This window comes from Pezoporus flaviventris, unplaced genomic scaffold (assembly GCF_033815535.1).
Source record: "Pezoporus flaviventris isolate CSIRO_AGI_PZ_B2104156 unplaced genomic scaffold, CSIRO_AGI_Pfla_v1 ptg000047l, whole genome shotgun sequence".
In the NCBI taxonomy this organism is placed as follows: Eukaryota; Metazoa; Chordata; class Aves; order Psittaciformes; family Psittacidae; genus Pezoporus; species Pezoporus flaviventris.
The window spans coordinates 11,837,944-11,853,870 of NW_026892595.1; the positions used below are offsets into that span (position 1 = coordinate 11,837,944).

General features: G+C 37.4%; 1 protein-coding gene across 2 annotated transcripts in view; it reads right to left on the bottom strand.

Moving 5' to 3' along the window:
• Window positions 1-15,927, bottom strand: part of PLXDC2 (plexin domain containing 2) — a 256,273-nt gene that overhangs the window by 104,147 nt on the left and 136,199 nt on the right. For both annotated transcript variants that reach the window (XM_061468294.1, XM_061468295.1), the window contains one exon: window positions 13,175-13,244. In XM_061468294.1, the coding sequence (XP_061324278.1) occupies window positions 13,175-13,244 (70 nt within the window). The remainder of the gene's footprint in view (window positions 1-13,174; window positions 13,245-15,927) is intronic.

The following is a 15,927-nucleotide window of genomic DNA, read 5'->3' on the forward strand; positions in this document are numbered from 1 at the left end:
CTTTCTCATCAGTGAGGACTGGCAGTAGGTCACTGTGGGATGATCTGGAACTGTTTTAGGATGCAATTTACTTTGTTAATTATATTTCTTCAGCAATAATTTTAGTGCTCGCTTTTCGCTTTTAAATCCTTCATTGATTTTAATTAAGCCTGCGTAAGCTTCCAAACTATTCTTTTAGACAGCAAGCTACTTACAGTGCAACAACCAGAAACTCCAAACTTACTAATGCAGCTGGAAAACAAACCCAATGTCACTTGCTAAAATTGCTTTGGACATACTGCCAGTGACCCAACAAATTAGTAAGCTAGAAGCAAAATAAAGGGGTAAGAAATAAGCTACTCTTCCAAGATATTACAAGTTGCAAAACAGGACATTGTTTCAAGGATTTACATTTCTCAGTTACTTACTATTTTTTTACAATAAGTTTTTTCTTTAAATGAAGGTTCTTCAGGCTTTTTTCTTTTTTTTTTTTTTTTTTTAAATCAGGCCTTTATAAGCACATCTATACCAGGTATCACTGCATCATGTTGGACTACACTAAAACTAATGCAATGCAGAGAGAGGCATTAGATTAAGTTACAAAGGTAATATACCATAAATGCTTAACCGTTGTACTAACATTGCACTAGCTTAAACACTTTGTGATACACCACCATAACAGCTGTTGAAGTACTGTTTAAGGTATTAAACTGCACAACATAGCAATGGAAAAAGACACCTTCAGTGCTGGAACAAAAATTATTAACGGGATAGGACTGTCACCTAATCACAGCTTTAAAAACACCATTTAGTTGGATTGACATACTAGTTTATGAGTTCTTCCAAATACAGTACTTCTAATACCTTTTCCTGACAGAACTAAAGGCACTTTATCAATACATGCCCAGAAACCTTGCCCATATTACTATCTTCTTATACCTGATACTACCCACATAAGTGGAATAAAAACCCCACAGACTTTGACACTTTACCTTTTGACTGTTGCACTTCTACAGCTTGTAAGCATAAAGTATTTCAGAGAGGAGCAGCAGTGAGGATCAGTGCTACCTGCCATGGCAGAACAAAGCAGCTGTCTTGAACTGGAGAGTTGCCCTGATATGAAATATAGGCAACTAGGAAAACATCCTATGGCAACACAAAGAGCTTTACAGACCATTTTAATAGCAGTAAGATCAGGATATAATTTCTGTGATCAGTGATTTTAACAGTCATGTCTTATGTAAGCCAAGTGATGAGTCAATGCAGGTGTCTGTAGATTTCAGCAGAAAATAAGGAATATTATGAATTCCATAAGTATTTTATGAATAAAAGCATAAATTTGTGACAGCTATGGATAATAGCATGGGAAGTAGAGGAAGACCTCAGTTTCCTTGGCTATTATGAGTAATTAGCAATGGGACATAGTGCTGTGGCACCAGAGAGCAGTAGTATCACATAATGTACAAGATCTGACATACAGAATTTTAATTCTGCAGTTATGGCAGCCTGATTTGGCCTAAAACAAGTTCCCTGAAAGATGAAAGGGAAGAGCTTTCACTAAGATGCACATCGGAACCAAGCCTCTGGAAAGATTTTAAGACCCCTTTGAATTTAAATTGCTATTGTCAGGAGTTCAACACATTAAATCAACCAACCAAAGAAAAAAAAGCCACTACCTTACATAAGAGGACAGAGCTTTTGTCAAAGTTAGAAATAAACAAAGGACAACTCTTATTTATATTTGGCCAGAATTCAAACCAGTAAGACCCCACCTCCTATTACAAATGCTGCAACATACACTAGTCCTTATGATTAATAATTAATACTAACTCTGAGCTGAATTTACAACACATTTCCCAGCATGCTTGGTCTCTAAATACTTTATGCTTTGAAAGATTTTAATTTTTTTAAAATGTTTGTAACCAACTGCCAGTGTATTTTTTTTTTGACTGTATGAAAGAGGTCTATTTTATAAATACTACAAAAATTTATAAATACTGCAATTAATAATTAGTAATTAATAACTAATTTTATAAATACTCTGAAAGTATTATTTTATAAATCTTAGAAACTTCGTGGACTGAGAACATTTCACCAGAGCCAGGACTTCCCCAAAAATACATAATTTTTATGTACTGCCTTACAGCAACAGAAGGCCTATTTCCCACTCTTTACCAGGAATTTCCTCTCTCAATTAGAAACTAATGTATCACCCATTGTGCTCATCTCCTTCTGATTCCCTGGTTTTGGTTTGGAAATAATTTTTGTTTTTCTCGGTAAATGGCTTTTCAACTGGGGTTTGCGGAGCTCAATTATTTAGTCTTTTATGTTAAGAATAGGAGCTAAAATTGCGTCAGAAAGTAGAAAAGAAAATAAAATCACATAAAATTTTATAAGACTGGACATATACGGTAGCTTTTACAAATTCAATTGGTAAAAAGGCAGAAATTGATTGTAGTTTATTTTTTAACTTATACACACGTAGCAAACAAAACCTGTATTTTGTAGGAGGTGCGGAAAATAAAGACTTGTCATATTAAAAATCTTTATTATACTGTAAAAGCACAATATTATGCAAACTTTGCAATGCTGCTATAAAAGCAGAACATAAAATATATGCCTACTATAAAATTCTACAATAAAAAGTGATGAATCCATCTTAGACATAGACTATACCTAACAACTTCCTGATGTTCAGTGAAGCAGTTGCTGTCTATCCTGAAGGCTCTCTGTACTAACAGGTAGACATTTATTATTGTCTGATCTGCAAAATTATTTAAGTGCTTGTTTATCATGACATGTGGGCAAACGCTTTGGCTAGTTACCTGTTATTCTATGAAACAGAACCTTACAGACAAACACAAATGTGACCACTTTAAGTCCTGTTACCACCTCAGCACAACTACTGCCCATTAGCCTCACAGCCAAAGTTAGCAAATGCCTTTCTATATGAAGGTCAGAGTAAACTCATGACATATGGATTTTTTTTCTAAAGCTCAGCATTCTCTTTGCCCTAAGTGTTTCCAATCCAATTTCTAAAAATAAAGCATAAAGGCATGAGTAGTAGGGGTTGTAACAGTTCACTGATGGAAAGAAGACAAAAGTTTCAGTGGAAGGCTGACAGAAGGACTACCCCCATACAGAAATGGGAGAGGTAGTTCCAGGAGGGACACTTGACAGGACAGGCAAAGAAAGCTTTACAGGGAGAAAATGTTTTAACAGCTGTATGGTGATATAAGACATCAGAAACAGAGGAGGTAAATAGAAGGCAGCTGTGTGAGCTGACATTTGCCAGTCAACAGCCAGATCTCTACAGTCCTTGCAGGGAGAATTACCCACTGATAATAAGTGCAATCCCCTGTAACAGACACAGGGTAGTCTGAGTCACTAATTCTGGCTAGAATTACTGTGTTTCACTGATTGATATCACCTTTGCCATTCAACAGATGTTGCCCATAGGGCAATTTTTGTTATCAAGGAGCTCTTATCAATGAGCTCTCTTCTGATGGCTGCTGTGCTGAAGGGTCCAGAGCAGCAGGAACCACCAGAAAAACCTTACTGAGATTTCTGGCAGGTTCCAAGAAGATGCTCCGCTGAGTACACCAATACTCCAGAGAGCCAGGCAAACTTAACTCCACTTCCACCCATCCACTGGTTTTGAAAGTTTAAGAAAGTACATACATGAGATGCCAGGAAAATGAATGTGAACATAATTGTCTTCTGAGGACTGGAAATCTCCAGATAATTTTTCAATAACAAAGGCTTATTCCAGGCTGCAAATTCACAACCATCTTCACCCTTAGCAATCTTGAATCCTAACCCTGTGGATCCTTCTCTTCCCGTAGCACCACCAGTTAAATGGACATATTTCCCTCCTGCTCAGAAGTATTGCTCTGCATGCCAACAAAAAAAGATGAAGTACACACATTGCAACATCAGGCTTTATTCCTTTCCCAAAAGGATACTCTCTCCTCTTTCATTGATCTTCTTTCCCTGAAGTACTACAAAATGCAATACAAATTATATTAGAATTCTTTGCACTTTGGTACTTACTTTTCATAATACCCCTTCCGATGTATTGAAAACAGAACAATTAAACATGAATAGTGTAATCCCGTATACACACACTCAATGTCCAAAAGGAAATTCAAATGTGTTATCTATGTGCAGAACTTAAACTTTTAAGCAGCTAACCAGCTAGCTAGCCAACCTAAGATAGTTTTTGTTTCTGATCCTTTCCTACAAGCTATATGCACACTTACAAAGAGTTTGATGCTGGAATAAGTGTGATTTTTTTTCTTGTAACAATAAAAGATGACTTTGAATCATTTATCCTGACTGGTCAGGGTTTAGAAACCATGCTCAGGTACCTCACAGCTGCTTATCAGCACAGGTTATAATAACATCAGGTTTTGGTGGAAAATTTATTTCAGTGCCTTCAATGCCTCTGATTTTATCTTGGGTCAATAGCGGTAAAACAGCAATCTTGACAAAAAGCTGTGTGTCTCTTAGATGACCTCTCTCTTTAATAAGTACGAATATTTTTAAGCATACAATCTGACCTTAGGAGGTAACAATCGTACAAAGAGTTCTTGATCCCAGTTTCAGAAGATTAGCAACTTTGATTCAATCACAGTGGGATTTCGTAGAACACCAGATTGGAAAGGACTTCAAGGATCATCTGCTCCAACCTTTCCTGGCAAAGCACGACCTAGACTAGGTGTCCCAGCACCTTGTTCAGCCAAAACTTAAAAGTCTCCAGTGTTGGGGAGTCCACCACTTCCCTGGGGAAATTATTACAATGTCTGGCTGGCGTCATTGTGAAAAATTTTCGTCTTGTGTCCAATCAGAATCTCCCCAGAAATAACTTGTGCCCATTACCCCTCATCTTTTCCATGTGACTCCTTGTAAAAAGGGAGTCTCCATCTTGTATCCATCCTTCAAAAAGAACATGATGACAAGGTCCTCCCCTGAGCCTTCTTTTCTGAAGGCTGAACAAATCCAACTCTCTCAGCTTTTCCTCGTGGGAAGGAAAAAGCTTCCTAGTCCTTTGATCATCTTTGTGACCCTTCTCTGCATATGTCTATATCTTTTTTTGCATAGCAGGGACCAAAACTGAACACAGTATTCCAGGTGTGGCTTGTCAAGTGCTAAGTAGAGTGGGATATGGATATCTTTACCTCTGCTGGTGATGCCCTTGTTGATGTAACCCAGCATCTTGGTGGCTTTCTTTGCCACAGCAGCACACTGTTCACTCATATTGAGCTTGCTGTCCACCAGGCCCCCCAGGGCCCCTTTCCCTGCTCCCCAGCTGGGCAGATCCCAGCCTCTGCTGCACACTTGGATTGTGTTTTACAAGCTTAATATTGAGGTGCCTTTTTGTTTCTTTGTTACTCCTTCCGTTATTAACAGTGGTAGAAATGCTCAGGCAGCATCACCACCATAAAAAATATTTCAAATAATTCCTTTGTCCACTGTTCGGGAATGTTCCTCTACTGAAGAATGATTTGTCAAATTGTCTCACAAGATTTTAAAAGAGTCCTTATAAATTCAAATGCTTGCTACAACTTCAGCAGGGCTGGCTATGTGTGTCCAAATTCCCATCCTCAGATAAATGTCAGAAACTCACTACAGGACAACTAGGAGTCATTGCCTCAAGTGTTTCTGGAATAGTCTGCTGCCCTGCTGAAATTTGTCAGTGCTTTGGGTCTGTTGCTTGCTGTGGAAGTGTCTGACAGGCTGTCTAGTTTCCAGATTTCTGAGCAGTAAGCAAAAGGAATGAGATAATACATGGATTAGTTCTTAAAGACCCATTCCTACTCTGCTTCAAAACCTTTTGCACATTTTTGTTGGCTCCTACTGCTGTTCTCCCCATACACACTCATCAGCCCTCTAATATCCTTGGTTATATTTGGCCAATACATGCTGTCTTTGGCATTCCAGGTTGTTTGAAACATCCAAAGCATTTTATTTTCAGTGCTACGATTTGACTGCCTAAAAGATGCCATTTTAGCTATCTTTTAACTGGTTTAGCAGTTACAAGCTGAATTTTCAATTAATTTTCTTCTCTGTAGCATCTTTGAATTCCAGTTTCTCCTGACTTCCCATATTTGTGCATTTACTGTTACACAGGGGTAGCTGAACATTTCTGGAGCCACTTTCATGCTAGCTGGTAAAATGCCTCAATAGTCAACTCAGCTTTATAAACCTAAAAATGTAAACATCTATATATGAGCTGACCACACCAGACCCTTTGTAGCTCTCTCTCTCTCTATATATATATATATATAAATTGATACATAGACAGAATTAGACACAGGATGCCATTCATCCAACTTAAAGGTCTGCCTTCAATGTTCACAGACTTGCTATGTTCATTACATGTCTGTTGACTGGATATGAACTTAGGCTGACAAACACAGATCTAGCTGTTGGCACAGCTAGATAAATTTTACTCTTCGTATATAACCTGTTTGTTTTACTTCTAAGATTTCCTGCAGGCTATGCTCATGCCTGTAGTTCATAGCAGAGTTATTTCAGACTGCACTTTTATTGAATAGTGTCTCTCCCAGCACTACCGATGATCAACCCATTGTGAATTAGCTATGCTTTCACAGAGCAATAACCATGTCACTCAGTCCCCTTTGCTTTGCTTCAAATACTAACATCCTCTTTCTATGTTACTTTTTATTTCTCACTTCCTGATAACATATGTTTTATAAGTTATGCTTATAAGGATGTGTCTTTTATATTGAATTTTTCATGTGATATCCAGGCAATTATGGACATGTTCAGAGGTTGCTGGAGTAGATAATGATCTTTGCCTACTAGAAGTTACCAGGTGGTTGTTGTTCAATTTACAGTCTATACTCCTGCAATTCTGTGGTTTTCCTAGTGTAACTTACCTACTATTAAGCATGCTGATTTTAATATTTTTCCACATGGAAGCCTGTTACAATTATTTGTTTTGTATTCTTCTATTATTTATCTAGTATTCTTGTTTAAAATTTCACATATCTTCAGAAATACACTTATTTCCAATATAATAACCTGCATGATAGAGAATATAGAGCACCAAAGAAATGCAACACTGAAGTTTCACCTTTTCACTCACACCTTTCTTTTTCTTTCGCCACTCTGTGCTCCTCAATACCAGTACAACAGCTTCCCCACTGGAAGCTACTGCAAACATTGCCAGTGTATTAAATGGCTACTACTTATCCTAACAGCAGTGACCTCCAGCTTGATTTCTCTCTCCATCTGTTTCTTCTGAAGTTTTTTCCTCTAAATTTTCTGGGACAATACAATCTCCTTGCTACAATCCAGTACTCCTTGTCAGTTGAAACCACATCCAGCTATACTCTTACCTTTTCCGTGTAGAAGCTCTTCCAGCTCATTTACCTCAGAGGGCCCCTGGCTCCTTAACAGAACACTGCAACTCCAGCAGGAAACCTCCTCTTCTCACTCATCCTGTCCCCTAATGGTCAGCATCTTCTCATTCTGGTACAGTTCATCTAGTAGCATTAATCTCTGTAAAAACCTAACTCAGACTTCCACCGAGATGCCTACAATCTGGGTGAGTCCAGCATGGGTTAAGCAAATTTTCAGCTCCTGCCTTCAATCCCATTCATTTAGGTTCCACATTTTGCACAGATCAAAATTTTCTGTTGTCAGTCCCATACATTAACATGATAACCAGATTTACCTTTGAGGCATTAACAGGCTTGGGGTTTTGTATTATTCTTCTTTACATGTCCCCTGTCTGCTAGATTCCCAACAAATATTAATAATAGATTATATATATACTTCAGCTGCCCAAGATGCCAACCTCAAAAGCAATTATGTCTTCATACAATGAAAGCTCTTTGCTACACTTAGATGGTACAGTTATCCCTGAAAACTCTATCAGTGTACTCAATGTTAGCTACAGCAGCTATCACAGTAGGCAGACAATATAGGAAAGATAACTACAGTATTGACAGTAATAACTGAATTTTCCTTATGATGTAATAATACATTATTTTTCTATCAATTCTAGATACAAATAATGCCTCAATCTCAACTGCCAAGGAATTAATTCAGGAAGATTGCATAGGCTTGTTTAAACCAGCATGAAGATGACAAAGTTATAATAAAAAAAAATTTAGTGATAAGAATGTTGCTGAACTGATCCTAGTTCAAAAAGCAGCACAAATTACTACATCAAAATAGGGTAAACACTACCTATAAAAATATGACTGCTATTGAAATAGACAAATTTACCTTCAAAAAGTCAAATGACATGTTAAAAAAAGAAAAAGAAAGACTTGAAGATACCTTGAAGGATTCCCTAATAAAATATCCGAAGTGTACCCATGCCAAGTTGTCTGCACTGTCCAGTAAAATCTGGCAGACGTAAGGTATTCTCTTATAAACAACTGCTTAACTATTTCCTTGACAGAATTCCAGAGAAAAGTTCCATGACCATATATTGTTTTCCCAGTATATGATAATACAGAACTATTTTTTTATTTGCTGTTTCCCTTGCTGCTTCCAAATATCTATAGATAAATGTGAAAATAAAAAATGTTTTATGTTACTCAGCAGTTTGGTTCTATTGAATGTTCTTGATTTACAGGTTTATACAACAATACTCTGTTATTCCATAGATAGTACAGAGACTAAAACTGCTTTAAGACCCCTCATGAACTCTGATGATTTGAACTATCAGGATAAACTCCCAAATTGAAAATTAAAACCTTTTTTAATCCCTGTGCTGGTTTTGGCTAAAATAAGAGTTAATTTTCTTCATAGGAGCTAGTATGGGGCTATGTTTTGGAACACCACCATTGATAAATTCAGGAATGTTTTTATTGATAATACAGGAATGTTTTCATTATTGCTGAGCAGCGCTCACACAGTCAAGGCCTTTTCTGCTCCTTACCCTACCCCACCCCACCACCAAGGGGGTGCACAAGAAACTGGGAGGAGATATATACAGGGCAGCTAACTCCAACTGACCCAAGGGATATTCCATACTATCTAATGTCACACTCAGCGTGTAAAGCTGGGGGATGAAGAAGGGGATGTTCGGAATGATGATGCCTTTCAAAGTAACTATTATGTGTGATGGATTCCTGCTTTCCTGGAGATGACTGAAGAGCTGTCTGCCCATGGGAAGCGGTGAATTAATTCCTTGTTTTGCTTTGCTTGTGTGCACAGCTTTTGCTTTATCTATTAAACTGTCTTCATCTGAACCCAAGAGTTCTCTCACTTTTCCGATTCCCTCCTCTATCCCACTGGCTGGGGTTAAACCACAACAATCCCAGGCAACAAATATAAAGTTCAATGAAAATCAATAATAATCTGGGTTAGCTACCACCCTCCTCTGCAATGCTGCTACAACCATACCAATACCATAGAGAAATGTAACAATGAAAGATGCCATACAAGGAAAAATATTGCTAAATAATTTACAGTATCTGATACAAAGCTACACTAGGAAACATAGACCAATAAGCAAAAAAATAAGCCACAGAAAATAAACAAGAGGAATTTACTGCCATGAGCATAGAAAATTAATACAACCAAGTATGAAGCATTGCTGCATGTTAAGTAGGATGCAGGACCACAGAACTTCCAGGTCTCCTGTGAGAAGGGCTGTGTTAATGCCTGGAGAGCTGAAGCACAGAGGAGGTTTTCCCACCTCCACAGCCACAGGGATGTCAATGACTGGCAACAAAGAGATTTCATGTACTTAGCTCCCTGACATTCACAACATGACTCACTAATTAGTGGCTTATTACAGAAATAACCACACTTCTGGCCTGTGGAGCACCAACTTTAGAAAGTTTCCTGGAAAACAAAACTCAGCTTCTTACGTTATCTACTATTATTAAGGCTTTGATTGCTCTTCAGAGGTTGCTTAAAAAAATGCTCCCTATAGGAACGTGGGGAGATGGATGTTCATACCACAAAGAACCATAAATTAAAACATTTCTATGTTAATCCTACTATAAGATCTCTTATATACTAGTTATGAATTCAATAGCCTTATCAAATACAAGCTAAGAACAACAGTGAATGAAGACCTCGAACTAGTTATTTTAACTCCTTGTCCTTCCTTTCCTAATCCACCATCAGATCATCAAAACCATTTGGAAAAGAAAACAAATATTAGCCAAAGAGAGGAAAAGAAAAGAAGAAAAAAAAAAAGAAGTTGAGTTTTACACAACAGCAATTTCAAAGTCATCTTAACTAACTTGGAAACCCTACTGTGCCACAATGCACCCTCCATGAAGAATGGTAGAAACCATTTTGGTAGACATTTTTATTGTGACAGGGATTTAATGTGCCATTGTCCTCAACTTTCCTTTCAACAAGGTTATTTGACTTATGATTCAGAAGTAAAAACAGTTTGTAGTGCTGTCATTAGCAAAATTAATCCAGGAAGTGGACATCTGTCATGTGGGACACCTGTACACATTAACTCTCTCATGCTTTGGATCTCATAACCACCTCTGGAAGTAGTCCAGATCTATAATAATAGTAATACCATTGAAGACCTTGATTACTAAGGAATAATAGAGCATACAATATAAAGGGCACATGGAACCTCTTTTCATCCTTTGTTGCCAGGCTATAAGCCACATTGTATATATTAGGTTTGTGTAGCAAGGTTTTGGTAGCAAGGGGGAATCGTTATTACTAGGTTTGTCTTGAGGAGCAACTGCTACACATACTGTAGCCCTGCATCACGGGACACTGACTGCTGATGGGAAGTAGAGAATAAAATATTTTGCTTTGTTAAAGTGCCTTTATCTTGATCCATGAGGGTTTTGTTTTCCATCTTATTTTTGCTATCTCTGTCCAGCTGAGGAGGAGAGTGATAAAGCAGCTTGGTGGGCACCTGACATCCAGCCAAGGTCACTGTACAGCCAATGACTTGTGACAAAGTTTTCAAATATAGCCAGAGCAAAACATTTGTCAGAGAGCTAGGACAGAAATAGATCAATCTTTTCCCTCTAAATGGGTTTAGGAATAAAAATTGTAGAAAAGGTTTTATCCTGTCCTTGATCGACAGGATAACTTACAGTTACTGGGCTTTATCATGATAAAATTTTTCAAAGCTATTACTGACCAGATCTTACTTTTTCATGCCTAATTTTGAGGCTGAAAATCATGGAAGTGTCATATAAAGACAAAAGTATCCCTGTGATAATGTCAGTGGCCCTGAGTAAAAGGACTGATGTTAAAGTCCTATTTAGCTCAACAACAATTCACAGATTATTCACAGCATGATTTTATTTAGTAGAAATGGAGCAAAAAGAAAAGCAGAATCATCATTGTGTGCTTTAACAGCAAGAGCGCTGTAGAGCTGCATCTATTCTTCTATGCTTACATGCTTTAAAAAGTAAATTAAATAAACAAAAAGCAACAACCCAAACAAAACAAAACCCCAAACCACCCAAATTTCCCAAATGCTCTACACCAAGAGGAAAAGTAAAAAGTTTCCCTCACAACGTATTACTACAAAGTTCTCCTTGGGAGCTTATCTTTACTCCCAAGACTTTGGGGGCAGATGGGGGGACTGATGATTGCAGCATACTAGTGACAGCGGTGGTAAAAATCCATTAAAAGGGAAGGCCCAGCAGAGTGACCAGACATGAAAAATTAATTGGAGGAAGAGTGAACCTTATAAATTTTTAAGGAACCAAGTTCACTCATGAGAATAAGGGCATATTTCCAGAATGATCACTGTCTCCACTACTACTATTTTAGCTGTGCAGGATGCATCCCAACCCATTTTTCCATGCTACACAGATCACGTACTTTTTTTGGCACTGGAACAAACGCAACTCCTCTACTAGAAAAATACAGATCTAGGCATTGATCATCAAGCACCAAAATGAAACTAAAACCAAAGCAGAATGGAAATCAGACAAGTCTCAATCAGTAGTTCATGGCTCATCTGATCTAAATCAGCATCAAAATGTCACTGCTGATCAAGAAGAGAAAACCCTGGTACTGAAGTCACCCATAAGTCTGCATATTTTTTTATCATTCTGACTGCAAATCAACCATTTAATAACACCCTTTATTCAGCTGTTCCCATCTCTTATACTCTTCCACTTTTATAGTAAAATGAGGATTCAAACATAGAGAAATCTTTGTTCCAGCTCCTACTCTTGTTGAGACAGTAGCTGCAATTCTTCCCTAATCTTTAAGTGACACCATCCCCATTCAGAACTCCAGTGGGACATAGGCATCCCCTACTTCTGGCCAGATGGCCACCCATAGCATGAAGAGAAATCTTGATTAGGGTAGGATTTGTCCTGGTGCTGGTGGCCCCTATCTCTGTCTACTTGGCCTGTCTCAACTCTAAGGAAGAGCACCACCAGCCAGAGTCCATGAACTTGCTGGACACATTCAAGGATGAGGGGATGTTATGGGGTGTATGCCCTGTGATACTGCCCTCTCCCTCCCTGTTCTCATTTTTTGATCATCACTCCTCCTCCTTTTTCTTATTTGTTGTCTTCCATATATTTCATTTTTCTCTGATCTCCTCTTTGTCTTTCAAGGAGGTGGAGTGGGAGGTAAGCTGTTCCTAGCACAGGAGATCAATGTGAGCAGGAGTGGGAGGGAAAACCTAACCACGAGCCATCAGTGATTCCCAGAACTATAGGACTAAGAGCTTAAGATGTACCATACCTCCCATCTTACCCCACAGACGGGGGAGAGGAATGCCATCATACTTTTAGACACTGTACCACACCAAGGCAGTACACTAAAATGGGTTTGCTTACTAGGTGACAAGTTATGTACTTCTAGCAGCACTTCTTATGTTTGGATAATAAATGCCCGGACCTCATGCAGGCAAAAACTGTTTCCCTCCTTGTTTTGGCACCAGCAATACCTCTGAAAATGCAACTTCTCCAGACAAGCACAAAAGATTTCTGGGGGGAATATCTAAACAGAAAATGTTTAAAAGTAAACAGTTTTACGATGAGAGAGTTTTAGAACAGTCCAACTTCAGCACTTGGAGGTTTTTCATCATATTGATATTTTGTATGTTTCCTTTTGTGGAAAGCAAAATTTCCTAAACAAATGCTGCAGTTTGTCTCTTGACATATACAGGTGTTATAAAAGGTATTTTAAATAGGTGTAAGAAACTCTTCTTGTATTACTCAAAGTAAGTGGTTAGAAAGCTACTTACCCCCAGTTGCCACAGTAATTTCACGGAGAAAATGGCCATAAAATGGAAAATCGAAGGACAGATTCACTCTCTGAAAGAAACAGCACCAGAAAATAATATCGATATTGTGCAGACAGGCAAGAGAAAACAAAAAAAAAATTCCACTTCGAATATCTGTTTCAAGGCTTTTTATTTTTCACTGGAGCCTTGCTAATCTTAATTTGGAATTGCCAATAGGTAACTGGAAACAATTCTGTGTAGCACTTAAACACCTGAAAGCAGTGACTCTTCATAACTGAAGACTTCAGAAGATAAAATACATCAGCAGGCATTATAACACTTTCATAAGAATAAAACTACTAAAGATTTGTAGAGTTTTTCCTTGAAAGAGTGTTGCTTTGACCTCTTAAAAGGAGACATCAATATTTCAGCCTTACCAATACCTAAGTTTTACAAGATGCCCATTCCCTTTGCTGTGGGTTGTTTGCTCCTTTGCCACATGCTCTGTCAGATTCAAGCGCTCTTCCTGACATCCTGTTGCTACCTGGGTGCTTATCTGATGAAGGCTGGTTACTGGAGACCAATCCATCCATCGAACCCACATGACACCAGTTCCTAAACCTCTCTATACTGCTTATTAGGACCTGAAATTATTTATAAAGAAATATTCAATGGAAAATTAACAAACTTTACCTATGGTGTTTACTGAAAAATAAAAAAAGACTTTTTTTTTTTTTTCTTTTTCTCCCCAGTCAGCCTACAGGTGACTATTCTCTAGTAGCTGAACTCACAGCAGAGAACTGTAATTTGGAGAACAGACTCTTCTCCTCACCTAAGCTTACCATAAACCACCATTCAAATTCAAACTAATTTTCCCTCTCCATATGCAGCTCTCTCCCACTTATTCCACTCCTTTCCCACAGCTTACTGATTACTGTGGCCACCAGTAGCTATCACCTGGTGTACTATTTGGCTAAACTCTGAAGAAATCTGTAGTTATGACAGAAAGGAGTTCTGAAATTGCTGTAAGGTCTTTTCACGGTTTAAATGTTATATCCGATAAACAAAAATCATTTCCAGAATGGCCTGAAACCCAAATAGGAAGACGGCATGCAGCCCATTATTATTATTTGTTATTTAGGAGGAGTTACTACATTGAAAATTGGTGTGAAGATGGGTTGTTGCCAATTGTCCCGCAACCCTAACCTTTGATGTCTCCCTTTAAGAAAGAGTAGCAGTCTGTACATTCAATAAAGGCACTTTTTCCTTTTTTTTCCCTACCATTATTTCTATCCTGGGTTTAACATTTTCAGATTATATATGATATTTCTTTGCTCAGGAAGAATTGTATTTACAACCACTAGAAACATTTAAAGAATTATTTAGCATGAAATTAACAGCTGAAGATTTACAGCAACTTTAAATTAGATTTGCTTTCCACTTAAGTGGAAGACAGAATTTTGACAGGATTTATTAACACTTTTTTTGTTTTTAATTAGAATACAAAATCCATTTGCATTGTGTTAATTGGACTGAGTAGGGTTATAATGACCTTTTCTGTATATATATAAACATGGATATACAACTGAATATTTCTAATCAAAATGGCATATGCAAAAGCTCATGAATGAACTTTAAATATTTTTTTTTACCATGTTCTAAAAAGTTTTCATTGCTAAGATATATGTTGTATTTATTATGTATGTGGTCCATTTAAATTATGCCCTTGCTCTACCAATCATGATATATTTAACAGGGTTCTTGAAAATTAATATTCTAACCAATATTCCATCTTTTCTTTATACAGTATTGTCCATTCTACCTATCAGCATCAGCTTTCTGAATAACATGATAATGATTAAACTGCTTCAAAAGAAAGCTGTGACCCTTAACAGTCTCCTAAATTGCTATAATACAAATATTAGTATAAAGCTATTTGTCACAAAGACTTGATCCTTTGCCCACTCAAGCCAGGTATAGATCTCCCCTTGATTTCCCTCAAAAAGTGATGCATTAAATTCTGATAATGTAAAAATGTTCACTATAGACAATTGTTTAGAATAAAGAACTGACAATATTTAATGAGTGTTAACAGCCACTAGAAATAAATGTGTTTTTCCTTTTGCTGTTAGAAAGCATACCTCATTTTGCAGAAAGAATATCTGAATTTTCAACCACTGGAATAAAAATGTTTTTTTCCATGCATAAGTGATGGAATAGACTTACCAAGAACTGAGTTTCAAGCATCTAGTATATTTTATTTCCCATATCTAGTTCAGTGACTGAGTAATCAACTATTAGATATCTAATCTAAATAAAATGAGCATCCAAGCCAGGCCTAACATTTTATTTTACAGTTAAGAAGATGGTGGCAACATATTGAAAACACACCCCCCCCCGTCCTTAGTGACATAAATCCTGTAGCGGTGCTAGACATTTTAGTTGTTCCATTAATATTTGTGTGTTACTTTCCCCAGACAATGACTATGCTGTTTTTAGAGCCAAACCATCTCTCATGGATCCTCTTTTTCTTACTTTTCCTGTAGAAGCACAGCCAACTGGCAGCTGCTGGGAACTCTTAGGACTACATACTTCCAAATGAAAGAAAACACACAAATTTGGTGTGAAATATTTAGGATTAAAAGAATCCCTGACATTATTAGAAAAAATCATTAATACTTAGCATATATTTAACTCCTTGTTCTACTGTCAAATTGTAAAAAAGTCTTTGAAAATTATCAGTATGTAAATCACGAAGTCACAGGAAGTTGTGC